This window comes from Anolis carolinensis, unplaced genomic scaffold (assembly GCF_035594765.1).
Source record: "Anolis carolinensis isolate JA03-04 unplaced genomic scaffold, rAnoCar3.1.pri scaffold_10, whole genome shotgun sequence".
Classification (NCBI taxonomy): Eukaryota; Metazoa; Chordata; class Lepidosauria; order Squamata; family Dactyloidae; genus Anolis; species Anolis carolinensis.
Genome location: NW_026943821.1, coordinates 26,175,202 through 26,191,498, shown reverse-complemented (window position 1 = coordinate 26,191,498; position 16,297 = coordinate 26,175,202). Strand labels below are relative to the sequence as shown.

The 16,297-nt window shown below is 36.6% G+C and overlaps 2 protein-coding genes across 3 annotated transcripts; one reads left to right on the top strand and one right to left on the bottom strand.

Moving 5' to 3' along the window:
* Window positions 1–513: 513 nt before the first annotated feature.
* On the top strand, window positions 514–9,452 carry mtfr1l (mitochondrial fission regulator 1 like). 2 transcript variants are annotated; one of them, XM_062962802.1, is made up of 8 exons: window positions 514–648; window positions 2,169–2,317; window positions 3,345–3,443; window positions 4,103–4,207; window positions 5,690–5,799; window positions 6,577–6,788; window positions 7,620–7,932; window positions 9,007–9,452. In XM_062962802.1, exons 3-8 carry the CDS (start codon window positions 3,429–3,431, stop codon window positions 9,110–9,112), a joined length of 861 nt encoding a protein of 286 aa, XP_062818872.1. In that variant the 5' UTR covers window positions 514–648; window positions 2,169–2,317; window positions 3,345–3,428; the 3' UTR covers window positions 9,113–9,452. The 2 variants fall into 2 exon arrangements, with proteins under 2 accessions (XP_062818872.1, XP_003227408.2); XM_003227360.3 differs by having other exon boundaries at window positions 3,287–3,443.
* Window positions 9,453–10,461: 1,009 nt separating this feature from the next.
* Window positions 10,462–15,541, bottom strand: LOC100567614 (aurora kinase A- and ninein-interacting protein). Its single transcript, XM_062962801.1, has 3 exons — window positions 15,384–15,541; window positions 13,533–13,659; window positions 10,462–11,811 (listed from the first exon to the last, which is right to left on the bottom strand). Exons 1-3 carry the CDS (start codon window positions 15,474–15,476, stop codon window positions 10,850–10,852), a joined length of 1,182 nt encoding a protein of 393 aa, XP_062818871.1. The 5' UTR covers window positions 15,477–15,541; the 3' UTR covers window positions 10,462–10,849.
* Between the last annotated feature and the right edge of the window lie 756 nt (window positions 15,542–16,297).

The following is a 16,297-nucleotide window of genomic DNA, read 5'->3' as shown; positions in this document are numbered from 1 at the left end:
TTTGGCTTTCAATCTGCTGACATTAAATAGCTTGCCATGATTTCCACTCTGGTGGGAAGCTTCTCACCAACAAGATGAAGTGTCATAGCGATGAAGATTAATATTGCATATTAATTGCCCATCTGGTTCTCTGACAACAAGGGTTTTTATTATTATTACATCATTACATCGTGCAGAGTGTCAAATAAATACATTATTATTTTATTATTAGATTATTACATAGCAGTACAGAGACTCAAATAAATGCATTATTATTATTATTATTATTACATAGCAGTGCAGAGACTGTCAAATAAATACATTATTATTATTATTACATCATTACATAGCAGTGCAGAGACTGTCAAATAAATACATTATTATTATTTTAGTATTATTATTACATCATTACATAGTGCAGAGACTCAAATAAATACATTATTATTATTACTATTATTATTATTACATAGTGCAGAGGCTGATACTTTTTCCTTGGTGGCTGCACAGAAATGGAGCCAATGCGCATGCGCAATGGGTGGCTGGGCTCGCGGCAGTGGGTGTGGCTATTGCGGCTCTAACTGTCCCCAAACCGGAAGAAGGCCTCAGACGGGCTTCCGGGAAGCGGCGAGAGCGGAAGGCGGAGGATCTGCTCCTCATTCGTTGGACTTGGTGAGAACAGGGAGGGGAAAAACGGGTGGAGGGGAATAAAGAAGCGTGTCAGAGAACGTGGGAAGAGGAACAAAGCGGGAGGCGAGTCTCCCAACATTTAAACGCGTTGGGCCTGGTTTCAAAGAAGAAAGGCCCTCTCCAGAGCCCTTTGGAGACTTGCCTCACGCCTTTCCTTACAAAAAAACCCCGTTATAAAACCATTAAATCTATTAGTATTACGATATTATTATCATTATAGTATGATTTTATTACCATAATATGATATTATAAGAAAAATAAAGGTAAAGGTTTCCCCTGGTGTTAATAATATTGATATATTATTAATAATAATATATTATTAATATTATTATTATCGATATTATATGTATGTATAATATATCATTAGCATAGGAGAATATTACTGTTATATAGTATACAAATATACCATGATATTCTTACAATAATATATTACTGTAATATTAATATATTATTATATTATAATACTATAATAATAATAATTTACTATTACATTATTATTGATATTATATGCATGTATAATATAGCATTAGCATAGAATATTACTTTTATATAGTATACAAATATACAATGATAATATTACTATAATATATTACTATAATATTAATATATTATTATATTATAATACTATAATAATAATTTACTATTACATTATTATCGATATTATATGTATGTATAATATATCATTAGCATAGGAGAATATTACTGTTATATGGTATACAAATATATAATGATATTATTACTATAATATGATATAATATAATAATAATAATAATTTATTATATTATTATCAATATGTATTTATAATATATCATTAGCATAGCAGAATATTAATGTTATATAGTATACAAATATACAATGATATTATTGCTATACAATGATATTGTTATTACTATAATAATAATAATAATATAATTTTATTTTTGTATGCTGCCTCCATCTCCCCAATGGGGATTCGGAGCGGCTCACACGTGAGCAAGCCTAATACAATCATATAATATCATAAAATCAACAGTTTAGACATCACAGAATGCATTTAAAAACAAATTAAACAAGTCATAATTTAAAATAGACATAATTAAAATATTAAACAATCATCCAAGGCATTAAAAGGTCCAATATAGGACAACAGTCTGGGCGACAGTCAAAACTGATGAAGGGAGTGTCTGTTACAGAATAGAACATAATACGATATTATTATAATATTATAATAATATTAATTTTTTATTATTATATTATTATAATTGATTTTGTTTGTATAATATATCATTAGCATAGCAGAATATTAGTGTTATATAGGATACAAATATACAATAAAACAGTATATCATTATATATTATTATATATTATCAGTAGCAATTATATTTATTATATTAGAATTACTATGCTACATTATTATTATACTGTATTATATTGTATTACATTATGTCAGAGCCAGAATCAAGAGGTTCAGCCTGGACTATTCCTTTTTAATTTTAGTACATACATTTGTTTTCATTTTATAGAACCCTCACGCCAAGTGTGGAATAACCGCAAGGATTGTGATTGCAAAGCTGTCCTTTATATCTGTGGAAAACGTGACAGAATCCAACAGCTCTGCCATCATGAGAGGCCACTGAGCTTCTTCTGGTTGCCCTGGGAAGTTCACATGGAGGTGAGGGGATGTGTCCTAAGTACTTTTTTTGCCTGCAGCAACCTTTGCCATCATCTTCTGTTAGAATCTTTCATCCTCGTGTTTCCAGTTTAATTAAGTAGAAGGGAAGACTTTCCTTCATTGAATCTTTTTGTTCTTACAAAATCCTTGGTCAGCGTCCATATCGAATAGCCTAGACAATAAAGATGCATCAGCTTTGTCTCTTGTTACTTGATAGGTTATTAGTATTGCTTCATATGGTTGGCAGGTTGCTTCTAGAAGTATGAAATGAAAACAGGAAAAAAATGTTCAAGGCTGGAGGAGTTCCAAAATTCTGCTGGCTCACAGTCTTGGTTTCTGTTCTCGGCTCTGAACTGATGGAAACATGTTTCCTAAATGTCAATTGGACTGAATTTTGATACACTGAAATACTATTTATCATAGCAGCTGGTTCTTTGTTGGTAATACAACGTTCGTTTCTTTTGAAGGACTTGCCCTATGGCGTAAATATTATTCTCATTGTTACAGAAGTTGAACAGTGAAACATATTAACAATGCTGTTTATAAAGTCTGGTGGATTTGACATTAAAGGTATCATAAAGCATCTACCAGGAGCAGGTTCTTTATAATATTAATTATATATTATATATTAAATGTAATATTACTAATAATATTACCATATAATGATATAGTACAATATAGTAATTTAATGCTTATATTGTGCTATGCTAATAATATATTGTATGTTCATTTGATTTGTAAGCCGCTCTGAGTCCCTTTCAGGGTGAGAAGAGCGGGATATAAATGTAGTAAATAAATAAATAATAGAGTATGCTGTGCTATACCTTCTTTGTGTTCCAGACTGCATAACCAATGGTACTTTTTCTGATCCCAGAGTATTTGAGTCAGTTCAACCTGAGATTAGTTTTATAACAGCATACAATGTAATTAGGATTCTTTTTAATGGTGCTTTTCCCATTAACTTTGCAGAAACATATGCAAATGTGCCCTCATCTGCATTCATAACAAGCAAATAATTTTCTTCAAGGGTGAAATACTATGAAGCTAGTGCATACTTTGTGGAACAACAGTTTGGGCCTTTGATTTATTTGTATTTCCGGTTTCATCTGAAATGGAAGCAGATTCGGTAAGTGTGGTTGCACAGATATTGGGGAGTGGGCAGTGCACTATATTGATACGTTCCTTGGCAACATACTGTCACCATGGAACATTTCAGTCAACTAACGGCACATCTATACTAACTACTTAGTCAGTTTCAAACTGGTATTGAAGATGATTACATAGGAAATCTTGGAACCGGTTTGAGGCCCGGATGGTGATTACACATACTACGGAGGCTGGCCTTGAATTAGTTCTTGTTCCAGGATCCAAAGGAGCTTGACAGCTCAGAGAATGTGTGTTTTTTAATTCCCCGCACTGAAATCCACATGTGCATAGCAGTGGAGTATTTTGAATGTCCACGCAGAGATTCGCATTCTGCGGAGCCAAGTTTCACCCTGCAACGACATTGGAGCACATTGATGAGCATTAAGGTTGCAGCGTGCATTCTCAGTGTGCATTGTCTAGTCGCCAAGCGTTTGAAGCTGCCTTTAAGTTGCATTCAGTGGTTAGTGTAGATAGTATATTCAGCACTAAGCATGTGGTACTCTTCTGCCACTATTTAATCACTAGACTTGGAACATTTTGTGAAATTTACGATGTAGCCTTTAAAACATAACTGCTTCTATTTCCTATATGCTATACCGTTCAGTATATTTAATATATTAAATATATTTTGACCCTCAGACTATTCCAATTTGGCAGAACAAACCACATGGTTCATCGCGTAGCTTTGTGAGAAGGATTGGAACAAATCTTCCTTTAAAACCCTGCCCAAGAGCATGCTTTCAGGTAAAATACGGATATTTTACACACATTGGGGGAAAACAGATTTAAACTTTGCTTGTTGTCAGATGGAATTGTTTTGTGTTTGATAATGGACTAAGCATTGCTTAGTTTAGCATGTTAGTGTTCTACGTGGGAAGATTACATTTGCCATGTATCAATGGGGTTCTTAAATACATTTTCAGTCTTATTTTTCATAAGTCTTTATTCTGTTGGGCAAGTGCAGGGAGTAGGGATTACGTTTTATGCCAAGTAACTGAAAATCAAAAGCCAGAAGTCACTTATGTATGCAGATGTCTGTAAATGAATCCTGACCTATGAGTACCAATGTTAGGAAACCGCCCTAAGTCCCTCCGGGGAGAGAGAACAGTATAAATAACATCGTTGTTGTAGTAGTAGTTGTTGTGTTCTCTAAAAAAATTAAAAATATGCCCAACAATCAAATAGATCAAAATAATTGCAAAATATGCAACATTTTTGCCCCGTCACATTCCTCACACATTACAAATCAATTTAATCAAGCAAACAAATAGGCTGACACTAGAAATCAAAACAATATGGCACATTGGGTGCTCTATTGTGGCCCAGCGGGTGGGTTTTGGGACAGAAATGGCTCCCATACTCTCCACAGTTGTCCACCCCTTATTTACAACATACTATTTATCCTACTGAACCGGCAATATACGACCTGTAGCCTAGTCCTTTGTATGTTGCCTTTAAAACACATCCCTCTCTAGTGTCGCAGTTTTAGGAAATCAGGGTGCTGATAAAATAAAAGGTTGATAATTGGCCCAGGCTGTGGCGCAGGCTGGTGAGCAGCCAGCTGCAGCCAGCTGCAACAAATCACTCTGACCAAGAGGTCATGAGTTCAAGGCCAGCTTGAAGCCTGTGTTTGTCTTTGTCTTTGTTCTATGTTAAGGCATTGAATGTTTGCCTTATATGTGTAATGTGATCTGCCCTGAGTCCCCTTGGGGTGAGAAGGGCGGAATATAAATACTGTAAATAAATAAATAAAATAAATAATCCTACTGATACATTTAAAGCTTCTGTCCTTAGGAGTATGTGTAAAATATTGGCAGAATCATGTTGGAAACAGAATGCTAGGTTAGATGTATTTTGTTTAACCAGCAGGTGATGCTCTTACATCAGTTTTAGTTTACTTATACAGTATGTCTGTTTTCTGTGTCGACTTGCATGCCCCAAACAGCTCACAATAAACCTAAAATATTAAAATATAACATTACCTGGTATTGCTGTTAAGAGTGAAGATTGCAGAAAACAAGAAGAGCACCCACAATGTTCTCATTACTTTGAAAATAATAAAGTTAATAAAGCAGAAAGATGGAGAATTATTCTGTCTTGAAGTACGGTAACTCATTTCCTTGGTTGGAAAAGAGAAATAACTGACCAGGAATCCCTAAGATCAGATTGGAATTTTTTAAACAATATTGCAAGATAATGTTCAGCGCATTCTCTTCCTTCCTCTAGGAGCTACCAAATGTTTCAGATCTCTATCTAAATGACACCCCTCCAGTCCCCACGCTGGCAGATGTGGCGTGGATAGCATCAGATGATGAAGAAACATATGCCAGAGTCAGGTAGATCCTCTCCCCCTTTTTCTTACATGTTTGTTGAACTTTTCTCTTGGTAAGTCTTGTCTCATAAACTGGATGCTTACTAAAAAAAAATGTTAAAAAAACTATCTTCTTGTCTTACTATTTCTTTATTGCTTCTCTGTGAATAGTAGGGCTTTCATAAGAGAATTTGAAGTTCTGAGGAGTGGCAACTAACTGATTCATACATTTTGATGGCTCAGTTTTGTATCACTTCTACTAAAACACTGTTCTTTTAGGAAAGTTCTGCAAATGTTATTTGAATACCTTTCTTATCTCCAGTGTTTCTGTCATTTGTCCTGGAGTGACAAAAATGCCATTTTCTCAGAAGAGGGGCATGCATTAAATCATGCTTGCTTACCAATTTATCTGGAAGTGGAATTACAGTTGGGCTCCTATGAGTTTTCTGGACTGTCAGGCCATGTTCCAGAAGCATTCTCTCCTGACATTTTGCCCACATCTGTGGTTGTAAGGCCTGTTGGAAACTAGGCAAGTGGAAGGTCCAGGTTGGGAGAAAGAACTCTTGTTTGTTGGAGGCAAGCGTGAATGTTTCAGTTAATCACTTTGATTAGCATTGAGTAGCATTGCAGCTTCAAAGCCTGGCTGATTCCTGCCTGGAGGATCCTTTGTTGGGTGGTGCTAGCTGGCCCTGATTGTGTCCTGGCTGCTTCCAGAATGGCAGCTATCCGAGGAATAGCTAACAAACATGATTTGCTCCCCCAGTCCAGTTTCATGGGAGTATTTTGGGTTCTTGACTTTCAGGACAGACACTCGCCCTCTGAAGCACAAGTGGAAACCCACCCCGTTCTTCGTCATACAGAGGAATGCTTCTGTCCCGAATTTGAGAAAGCAAGAAGAAAAGTTGTTGGCTTTGAAGAAACCGGGTCTACCTGCTTTGAGTCGGACAACAGACCTCCAGGAGGAGCTGAGTCACCTGCGGAGCCAGATCGCCAAGATTGTAGCCACAGATTCTGGTAAGAAGGGAACATCCAAACTATGTGAAGCAAGGCTAGAAAATCAGATTCTAGAAAATTCCGACTATAAGCAGGGAAAACAAAAATACAATTCCTAACACCCAAAAAATAGAGGGTGCAACTTGTATGCGATGATGTAGTTTGTTCAGAGGGCAGAATTGCTCCTGACAGAAAATACAGTAAATATTCAAAAACATTTGACCTGATGTCTCAGTTAATGTAATTTTATTGGTATCTATTTTTATTTTGAAATTGACCCGTAGCTGCTGCATTTCCCACTCTTGGCTTATACTCGAGTCAATACGTTTTCCCAGTTTTTTGTGGTAAAGTTAAGTGCCTCGGCTTATATTCGGGTTGGCTTATACTTGAGTATATACGGTAAATAATAACTGTGGGGAAATGACCACTGATGTGTTTTTTGGTAGATTAGCAAAATGTAGCATGTGTTCTGTTTCACAGACTAAATCCCATGGTTTGGCACTAGGTTTATGTTTACATGTACAGTAGAGTCTCGCTTATCCAACGTTCTGGATTATCCAACGCATTTTTGTAGTCAATGTTTTCAATACATCATGATATTTTGGTGCTAAATTAGTAAATACAGTAATTACAACATAACATTACTGCGTATTGAACTACTTTTTCTGGCAAATTTGTTGTATAACAGGATGTTTTGGTGCTTAATTTGTAAAACCATAACCTAATTTGATGTTTAATAGGCTTTTCCTTAATCCCTCTTTATTATCCAACATATTCGCTTATCCAACATTCTGCCGGCCCGTTTATGTTGGATAAGTGAGACTCTACTGTATATATTGTTCTCTTTTTCAGCTTCCACGTCACTAACGCCCGATTTGTTATCTCCGGACAATTCAAACGTCTCTTCTCCTTTGCCTTGTTTCGGATCCTCGTTCCAATCGACGACTTCCTTTGTCATTAGCGACATCACAGAGGAGGAGGCGGAATTAGAAAGCCCAGAGCTTCCGTCCGTTTCCATGCTTTGTTCTGCAACCTCTGAATGTTGCAAAGCAGACCCAAAGGATTCGGATGACGAAGATTCGGTGTCGCTGTCAAAGGCCAGCAGCTTTGCGGACATGATGGGCATCCTTAAAGACATTCATAGGATGAAACAGAACAAAGACTTGTAAGTTTCGTAGCCCTCAAAGTCTTTATTTTTATCGATTGGAAGCTTTTCTGTGAAGTCATGTCTGCTGCTTGTTAATGCTGTGGAGATAGGCTTAGAGGAGTTATTTGTAATATACTTTGGTGAACTGGCTGCAGAACTGCCAAACTTCACAGAAGAGAGCATGAAAACCTTCTCTTAAGATGAGTGTCACGCTTTCATTTGATTTGTATGGATAGATGTATATAAGATCTGTCCTATTTCTTAAATATAATGTCACTGGGGTTTTGTAGCCTTCATTGAGCAGATGGCATGAAAAGCTGTATTTGTTATTCAGAGCCAGCTCTTTTTGTAAAGTCCCTCCAATCTTCCATATTCATTTCCATTTAGAGCCATTTAATTCTGCTAATAAGCCGTGCAATACCATGGTTACATTGAATTATAGTGTAAATTACGTGGCTCACTTTTGCGTCATCTGGCCTAAGGGTTTTCCTTTCCAGTTTCCTAAGGAACTAAATTTAATGCAGGAGGAAGATGTGCTTTGCCCTTCTTCTTCTGTAAGAGAAATCAGGATGCCGAAATGGAGCAGGGAAAGAAAAGAAAAGGAAAGGGGAAGGAAGGAAAGAAGGAAGGAAAAATCATCCCCAAATGGTTCTGTGACTATTTATTTATTTATTTACAGTATTTATATTCCGCCCTTCTTTCTCACCCCAAAGGGGACTCAGGGCGGATCACATTACACATATAGGCAAACATTCAATGCCTTTTAACATAGAACAAAGACAGACAAACATAGGCTCCGAGCGGGCCTCGAACTCATGACCTCCTGGTCAGAGTGATTCATTGCAGCTGGCTTGCTCTCCAGCCTGCGCCACAGCCCAGAGCCTATTACACAAGGAACAGAAAATTCCAATTTTGCGCATGAGACTATTAAGCAATGAAATAGTCATTCCTTTCTCCCACTGCCAGGAAAAAAAATCCCTATACAATCACACTAATCCACATTATTATTTAAGGAAAGTTCATTGGGTATTGGGGCAAGGTGTCACCTGTTGGTGCTTCTGTTAATATCTTTTAATTTCTGTATTATTTTAGGAACAAAACTTTACTGAAAGAAGAAGATCCTGCCATTCTTATAGCAGAAGTTCTAAGAAGAAAATTTGCCTTGAAGGAGGAAGACATCAACATGAAGAAGAACTGACATTATGCTCGTTTATTACCTTCTAAAGCAGATTATTGTGCTTCTAAGATTTTTCTCTACAGCGGCTGCCTTCCTTCCTCAGACCATCCAGCCTCCCTTAGGGATTAGATTTCCTGCGTGAATGTGTCTGTGTGTGTTTGTGGAAATAACGGTTGGGCAGGAGGAACTCTCGTTTTGAAGTGAGTTTTTTTCGACATGGATAAGAGCTACAATTTTTTTAAAAGGTCAAATAGTTTTCCACACCATTTTGAACTGAAGTGTTAGTAACGATACCTCTGCAGTGAAATTTGCCAGTGACTGATTTAATGGTAAGTTAAATTAAAAAAACAAACAAATTGTTCCTTTTGTTGCGATTCTTGAGCGTGTAAATTCACTCCTTTGAAGTTCAGTTATGGGTAGATATGCCTTTTTATGGTTGTTCTCAGCCTTTCCTTGCAATGAATGTTGCAATTAATCACCTTGATTAGCAACTTCAAAGCCTGGCTGCTTCCTGACTGGGGGAATGCTTTGTTGGGAGGTGTTAGCTCCAGACAGGAAACAATCAGGGCCAGCTAACACCTCCCAACAAAGGATTCCCCCAGGAAGGAAGCAGCCAAGGTTTGAAGCTGCTAATCAAGGTGATTAATTGCAACATTCACACTTGCCTCCAACAGACAAGAGTTCTTTCTCTCACCCTGGACATCAACCCCCACTTGCCTAGTTTCAAACAGGTCTCACAACCTGTGAGAAGCTCTTTTTTTTTGGGGGGGGGGGGGGAGAATTCCCAGGTTGAAGGCCTCGCAAGAAAAGCTCCAGTGTGAAGGCTGCTGTGTGTAAAAGCAGCTGTATGACGCTCCTGTATAAGTTTGTGAGAGGAGGCTCTGTGAGAGCAAAGCTGTTTTATCTTCATGCAAAAGCAGCCCAGCGTGGAAGCAAAGAAGGAAGTACAGTAGAGTCTCACTTATCCAAGCCTCGCTTATCCAAGCCTCTGGATAATCCAAGCCATTTTTGTAGTCAATGTTTTCAATATATCGTGATATTTTGGTGCTAAATTCATAAATACAGTAATTACAACATAACATTACTGCGTATTGAACTACTTTTTCTATCAAATTTGTGGTACAACATGATGTTTTGGTGCTTAATTTGTAAAATCATAACCTAATTTGATGTTTAATAGGCTTTTCCTTAATCCCTCCTTATTATCCAAGATATTCGCTTATCCAAGCTTCTGCCGGCCCGTTTAGCTTGGATAAGTGACACTCTACTGTAATTAAAAAATACCTAGTTTGTAATGTAAAATACTTGCCCACTCCTTCTTTAGACTGAATGGTGTGACGGAAAAATTAAGATGTTGCAGAAGACAGTAGTTGTTAGTAGCTCATGATTTATTTTAATACACATTCTCAACATCTTCACTCAGTCATTAGTTTCTATTAGAGAGTATAACTTACTACACTTCTAGTCCACCTGGTAGGAAATAAAAATCCAGAAGGTAGGACTCAGGCCTCCCAAGAAAGAAAAATCAGTCTAAGAAATAGGAATAAAACTTGTATTACAAACATATCACAGAAATGTATTACATACTTATACTAATGGATACAACTGCATTTTCTGCAGCGGGAGGATTAGGCTTCTGGACCATGAAAGTAGTACTTTCTGTCGTAGTTTGCAAAAATGGCTTGACCTTATAGCTGTAGCCGACATAAATACAGTGCGCCTTTAAGCCTTTTCTTGTATTCTCACGGAGATTATGAGTTAGTGCTTAATGACTTTATTGCCTTCTGAATCCTCTGTGAATAGCAAGTCGTAGCATGGTTGCTGGCTAATGTTGGCTACGACAGGGATGTGGGGCCTTTTCTCCACAGAGTAACAAGCCCCAAAGCGATCCTTAGGGGATTGGCTCTCACCTGAACCACTTTTGCCCCGTTGAGACTTCCTTTGGAAAGACAACTGAGATGGTTCACGAAAACGGCGGTGAGAAATGACTTTGTGTCCATCTGAGTCTTGAGTGAACAAAGGTCTCGTCGCATCTTCACTGTTCCCATACTTATAATTAGAAATTTCGTAATTACTTTCCAAACTGAATCCAGGTGTAATTTTACTGACATTCTTCATAGGCCTGATGGTGGTCATACTTTTCTCCAGCTGAGGATCTATATTCTCAGAGTCGGAGGATTCCACGAAGGACGTTGGGTTATATTTTCTCCGATCCTTAGTTTTGTATGAAACTGCCTTCGGGTTTGGGCTACTCTGAGAAGCTGAAGTGCTTGTTTTCTCTTTTTCCCAGCCATCATTTTTCTCCCTTAGAGGCAACTTAGACAAGGTTTCCTGCTGTGTGAAGCTCTTGTGTAAATTCATTGTGAGAGGAGGCTCTGTGAGAACGAAGCTGTTTATCTTCACGGGAGTCCCTTTCTCTTCTTGGTGCTGACTGAAGTTTACGGAGAGAGGGTCCCCACTTTGTGCAGCAGATTTTTTTCCTTTCGCATAACCGACTACACAACTGTTGCGCTGAGCTTCAGTCGGAGCAAGATTCCAAGGAGAAATAAGTTGTGGTTTCTCTGCAATGTGTTGTTTGCATTCTTGCGTGACTCCTGCTTGAATCAGAGAATCTGGCAACGGAGTTGGTTCCCCAGCTGGCCACTCGTGGTCTTTCAAATGAGAAGCACTGTTCGATGCAGCAGCAAGCAATTCTCCATTTGTGTTGATTTCTCTCTCCCCTGGAAGGACAATTTGAATCTCAATTAAGCCACATACATCACAATTTTATGTAGTTCATGTATGTGGAGTGGCAAGGATACTATTCCAGTGTAGCACTGGTTGCATACCTGCTTTCTTACAAAGCCAGGCAGGTGTAGTGATTTCAGTGTTGGAATCATGGGCTCTGTGATACCCCATTTATCCCTGAAGATCCATAGGGTGACCTTGGGTAAACTAGTTTGGAAATGGGTCAAAATGAATCACCTTGGTTGTGCAGTGCCTACACAAACCCGAGAAACTGGTTTGAGGCTGGGATGAAGGCCACAAAATGATGATGATGATCATCCTCATCATTGGAGTTGTGAGTTTTCCAGGCTGTATGGCCATGTTCCAGAAGCATTCTCTCCTGACATTTTGCCCACATCTATGGCATGAAGCTGGCAAGGCCATTAATGCTAATCGGCATGTTTAATTACAACATTCACACTGGCCTTCAACACCCTAAACCTTCCAAGGATATATAAACCTTCCTTGCTTAGTTTTTCCAATAAATCTCACAACCTCTGAGGATGCCTGCCATAGATGTGGGCGAAACGTCAGGAGAGAATGCTTCTGAAACATGCCCATACAGCCCAGAAAACTCACAACCCTGTGATGCCAGCTATGAAAGCCTTCGACAACATAATAATCTTTATTTGTATTCCGCCCTATCTCCTGGAAGGGACTCGGGCTGGATTCCAATTGTAAAAAGACAAACATTCATTTTATTTCCGTGTCAGGAGTGACTTTAGAAACTACAAGTAACTTCTGGTGTGAGAGAATTCAATGCCTAAAATACAATAACCAATACACATATAAAAGAAAAAAAAGTAATGTCCTGACTTATAAGAACAAATAACTTATCTAAAAATAAGACATAACTTATGAAATAAATTACAAACAACATAAAACATCAAACATTACTTTCCCGAGCTGACAAGATTCATGGGGCGGTGGTATATAATAATAATAATAATAAATAAATAAATAAATAAATAAATAAAAACTTTATTTATACCCCGCCACTATCTCCCCACGGGGACTCGGGGTGGCTTACATGGGGCAGAGGCCCAAACAATATAGAACAAAACAGGCAACATAATACAAATCACACTATAAAAAGATAAAACAGTAATACAATATATCAATTAAAACAAAAATACAGGATAAAAATTGCATTTAAAACACATAAATGGTAAAATCGTAATAAAAACGGGATAGATTATTAAAAACTCTCAGGAGCTGATTAATTGATGACTATATAAGATGATTATTGCCAAGGATGTTAACCCCACTGATTGCAGGTTAGAACCAAACCCAGGAATTGCAGTATCTGTGGCTGGACAGCGACTGGAAAATGCACATTTTTTTTTGGGTTAATCAGTATGTTGAGATGCGCTGATGTACATTATCCAAGTCTGCATTTGGTCACTTGATAAGTTTCACTTGCATGCTGAACATACGGATTCAATTTGATCAGAGATCTAGAAAAAACACATTAAACTAAATCTGCGGAAGCCAAATCTGCACATATGGAGGCTGGCCATAATTTTGCCCTTCAAATGTGCTTATTTTGAGTATTTGGACTTGACTAAGAGACGCCTTTCAAGAGTCATGGCCGCTCCTTAAAATCCTAAATACCAAACCTCACCTTTCTTCCAGTGATGCAAACAGGAGAAGGCTAACTTGTAGAAAAACATACCTGTTTGTTGAGCTCTGACGAAGGTAGAAATAGTCGTTTGCTTCGTGCACGGAAGAGGTGCTTTTGAAGGAGGAGAATAAGAAGGGAGCCGGGTCAGTATTCTTAGCCTTGGCTTCCCCATTAGGTTCTGGGTGGGAAAGAAATAGTACATCAAAATTCATCCACATGTCGGTTAATCCAAAATCCAATGAAATAGAACTGATTTGCAGGCAGTCACCAAGTTATGAACCAAACAAGATTAAGTTGAATTTGTAAGTCGGAACAGGTGTGCCATAGCAACATGCTATGCTAATTTTATATATATATATATATATATATATATATATATATATATATATATATATATGCACTAGCTGTGCCCGGCCATGCGTTGCTGTGGCGAAGTATAGTGGTATGGGAAATAAAGTGTTGAGGAACTGGTGGTAGTTAAGGTAAAGGGTAAAGGTTTTCCCCAGACATTAAGTCCATTATAAATGGGTTATATAGCTGTGTGGAAGGGCCTTGAGTCTACACTACCATATAATCCAGTTCAAATCTGATGATCTGTATTTTATAGGCAGTGTGGAAGAGGCCTAAGTGAGGCCTAACTCTGCCTGTCCCCTGGGCTGAGTGGGTTGCTAGGAGACCAAGTGGGCGGAGCTTAGCCTTTTAACTGGCAGCAATTGTATAAAAAAAATTCTTCCTCTCCCTCTAATTAGGACTTTATTTTTGTTTTCTTTTTGTTGTATGAACGTGGAGGCATGGATGAGGGGTTGTGCTGCCAAGTATAGTGTTTCTGGGATGTGTAGTTTTGTTGTTTTGTCCTAGGCCGAAATTTCATTACCCTATATATATATATACATACACACACACACACACACACACAAAAATACATACATACATACATACAGTAGAGTCTCACTTATCCAACATAAATGGGCCGGCAGAAGCTTGGATAAGCGAATATCTAGGATAATAAGGAATTTAGCACCAAAATATCACGATGTATTGAAAACATTAACTACAAAAATGCGTTTGATAATCCAGAACATTAGATAAGCGAATGTTGGATAAGTGAGACTCTACTGTATGTGTGTGTGTGTGTGTGTGTGTGTGTGTGTGTGTGTGTATATATATATATATATATATATATATAGTGCATTATACATTACTATATTATAATTAAATTATATATATAATTTATAATAATTTATAAATATATATTGTACATACTTATAATATTGATAAAGTAGTCTCACTTATCCAAGCCTCGCTTATCCAAGGTTCTGGATTATCCAAGCCATTTTTGTAGTCAATGTTTTCAATATATAGCGTGATATTTTGGTGCTAAATTCATAAATACAGTAATTACAACATAGCATTACTGCGTATTGAACTACTTTTTCTGTCAAATTTGTTGTATAACATGATGTTTTGGTGCTTAATTTGTAAAATCATAACCTAATTTGATGTTTAATAGGCTTTTCCTTGATCCCTCCTTATTATCCAAGATATTTGCTTATCCAAGCTTCTGCCGGCCCGTTTAACTTGGATAAGTGAGACTCTACTGTAATTATATTATAATGAAGTACAATATTATATGACTAATAATACAATATAGTAATATTAATTTTATATTATGTATTAAATGTAATATTACTAATAATATTACCATATAATGATATAGTACAATATAGTAATTTAATGCTTATGTTGTGCTATTTATGTCGGTGATGGTGGTCCTGAAACTAGGTTGCATCTTGCAATGGATGGAATATATGGTAGTTGTTTCCTCAATCTTATGCCGATCTGTCCACCAAGAAAGTTTGGAGTTTTAAAAACTTTTTTTTTCTAACCCTGTTGTTCCCTTACCTGTATTTTACATCTTTTGAGCGCCGACGTATCCAGCCAGACACCACAACACTCATTCTGGTTCTCATCTGGGTTTCGCCTCTTTCTTTTCATCAGGCAAAGGTTCTTCTGAGTTCAAATAACATGGGATTTTCTGCAGTCAAAAGGGAAACAAAACTTATCCCTGGATTCAAACCTGCGACCTTTCGGTCTGCAAGTTTAATAGCTCAGTGCTTTAACACCCTGCACCACTGGGGGCTCCTAATACAATCTAATATAATTACAATAGTAAGTAAGTAAGTAATTATAATAAAAGCATTACACATTACTACATTGTACTATACCACTATATTGCAATATTATTCGCAATATACATGTAATATTAAATATACAATTATAGGTACATACAATATATTATATTACTAGCACAGCACAATATTAGCATTATATATTACTCTATTGTACTGTACCACTATACTACAATATTATTAGTAATATTACAATATATAATATACAATTATAATAGTGTATTATTATATTACATTATAATATCAATATTATATGTACATACAATATATTATTAGCATAGCACAATATAAGCATTATATATTACTCTATTGTACTATACCACTATATTGCAATATTATTCGCAATATTACATGTAATATATAATATGCAATTATAATAGCGTATTATTATTATATTGTATTACATTATAATATTATCAATATTATATGTACATACAATATATTTTTAGCATAGCACAATTTAAGCATTATATATTATTCTATTGTACTATACCACTATACTGCAATATTATTAGTAATATTACATGTAATATATAATATACAATTATAATAGTGTATTATTATATTACATTATAATATCAATATTATATGTACATACAATATATTATTAGCATAGCACAATTTAAG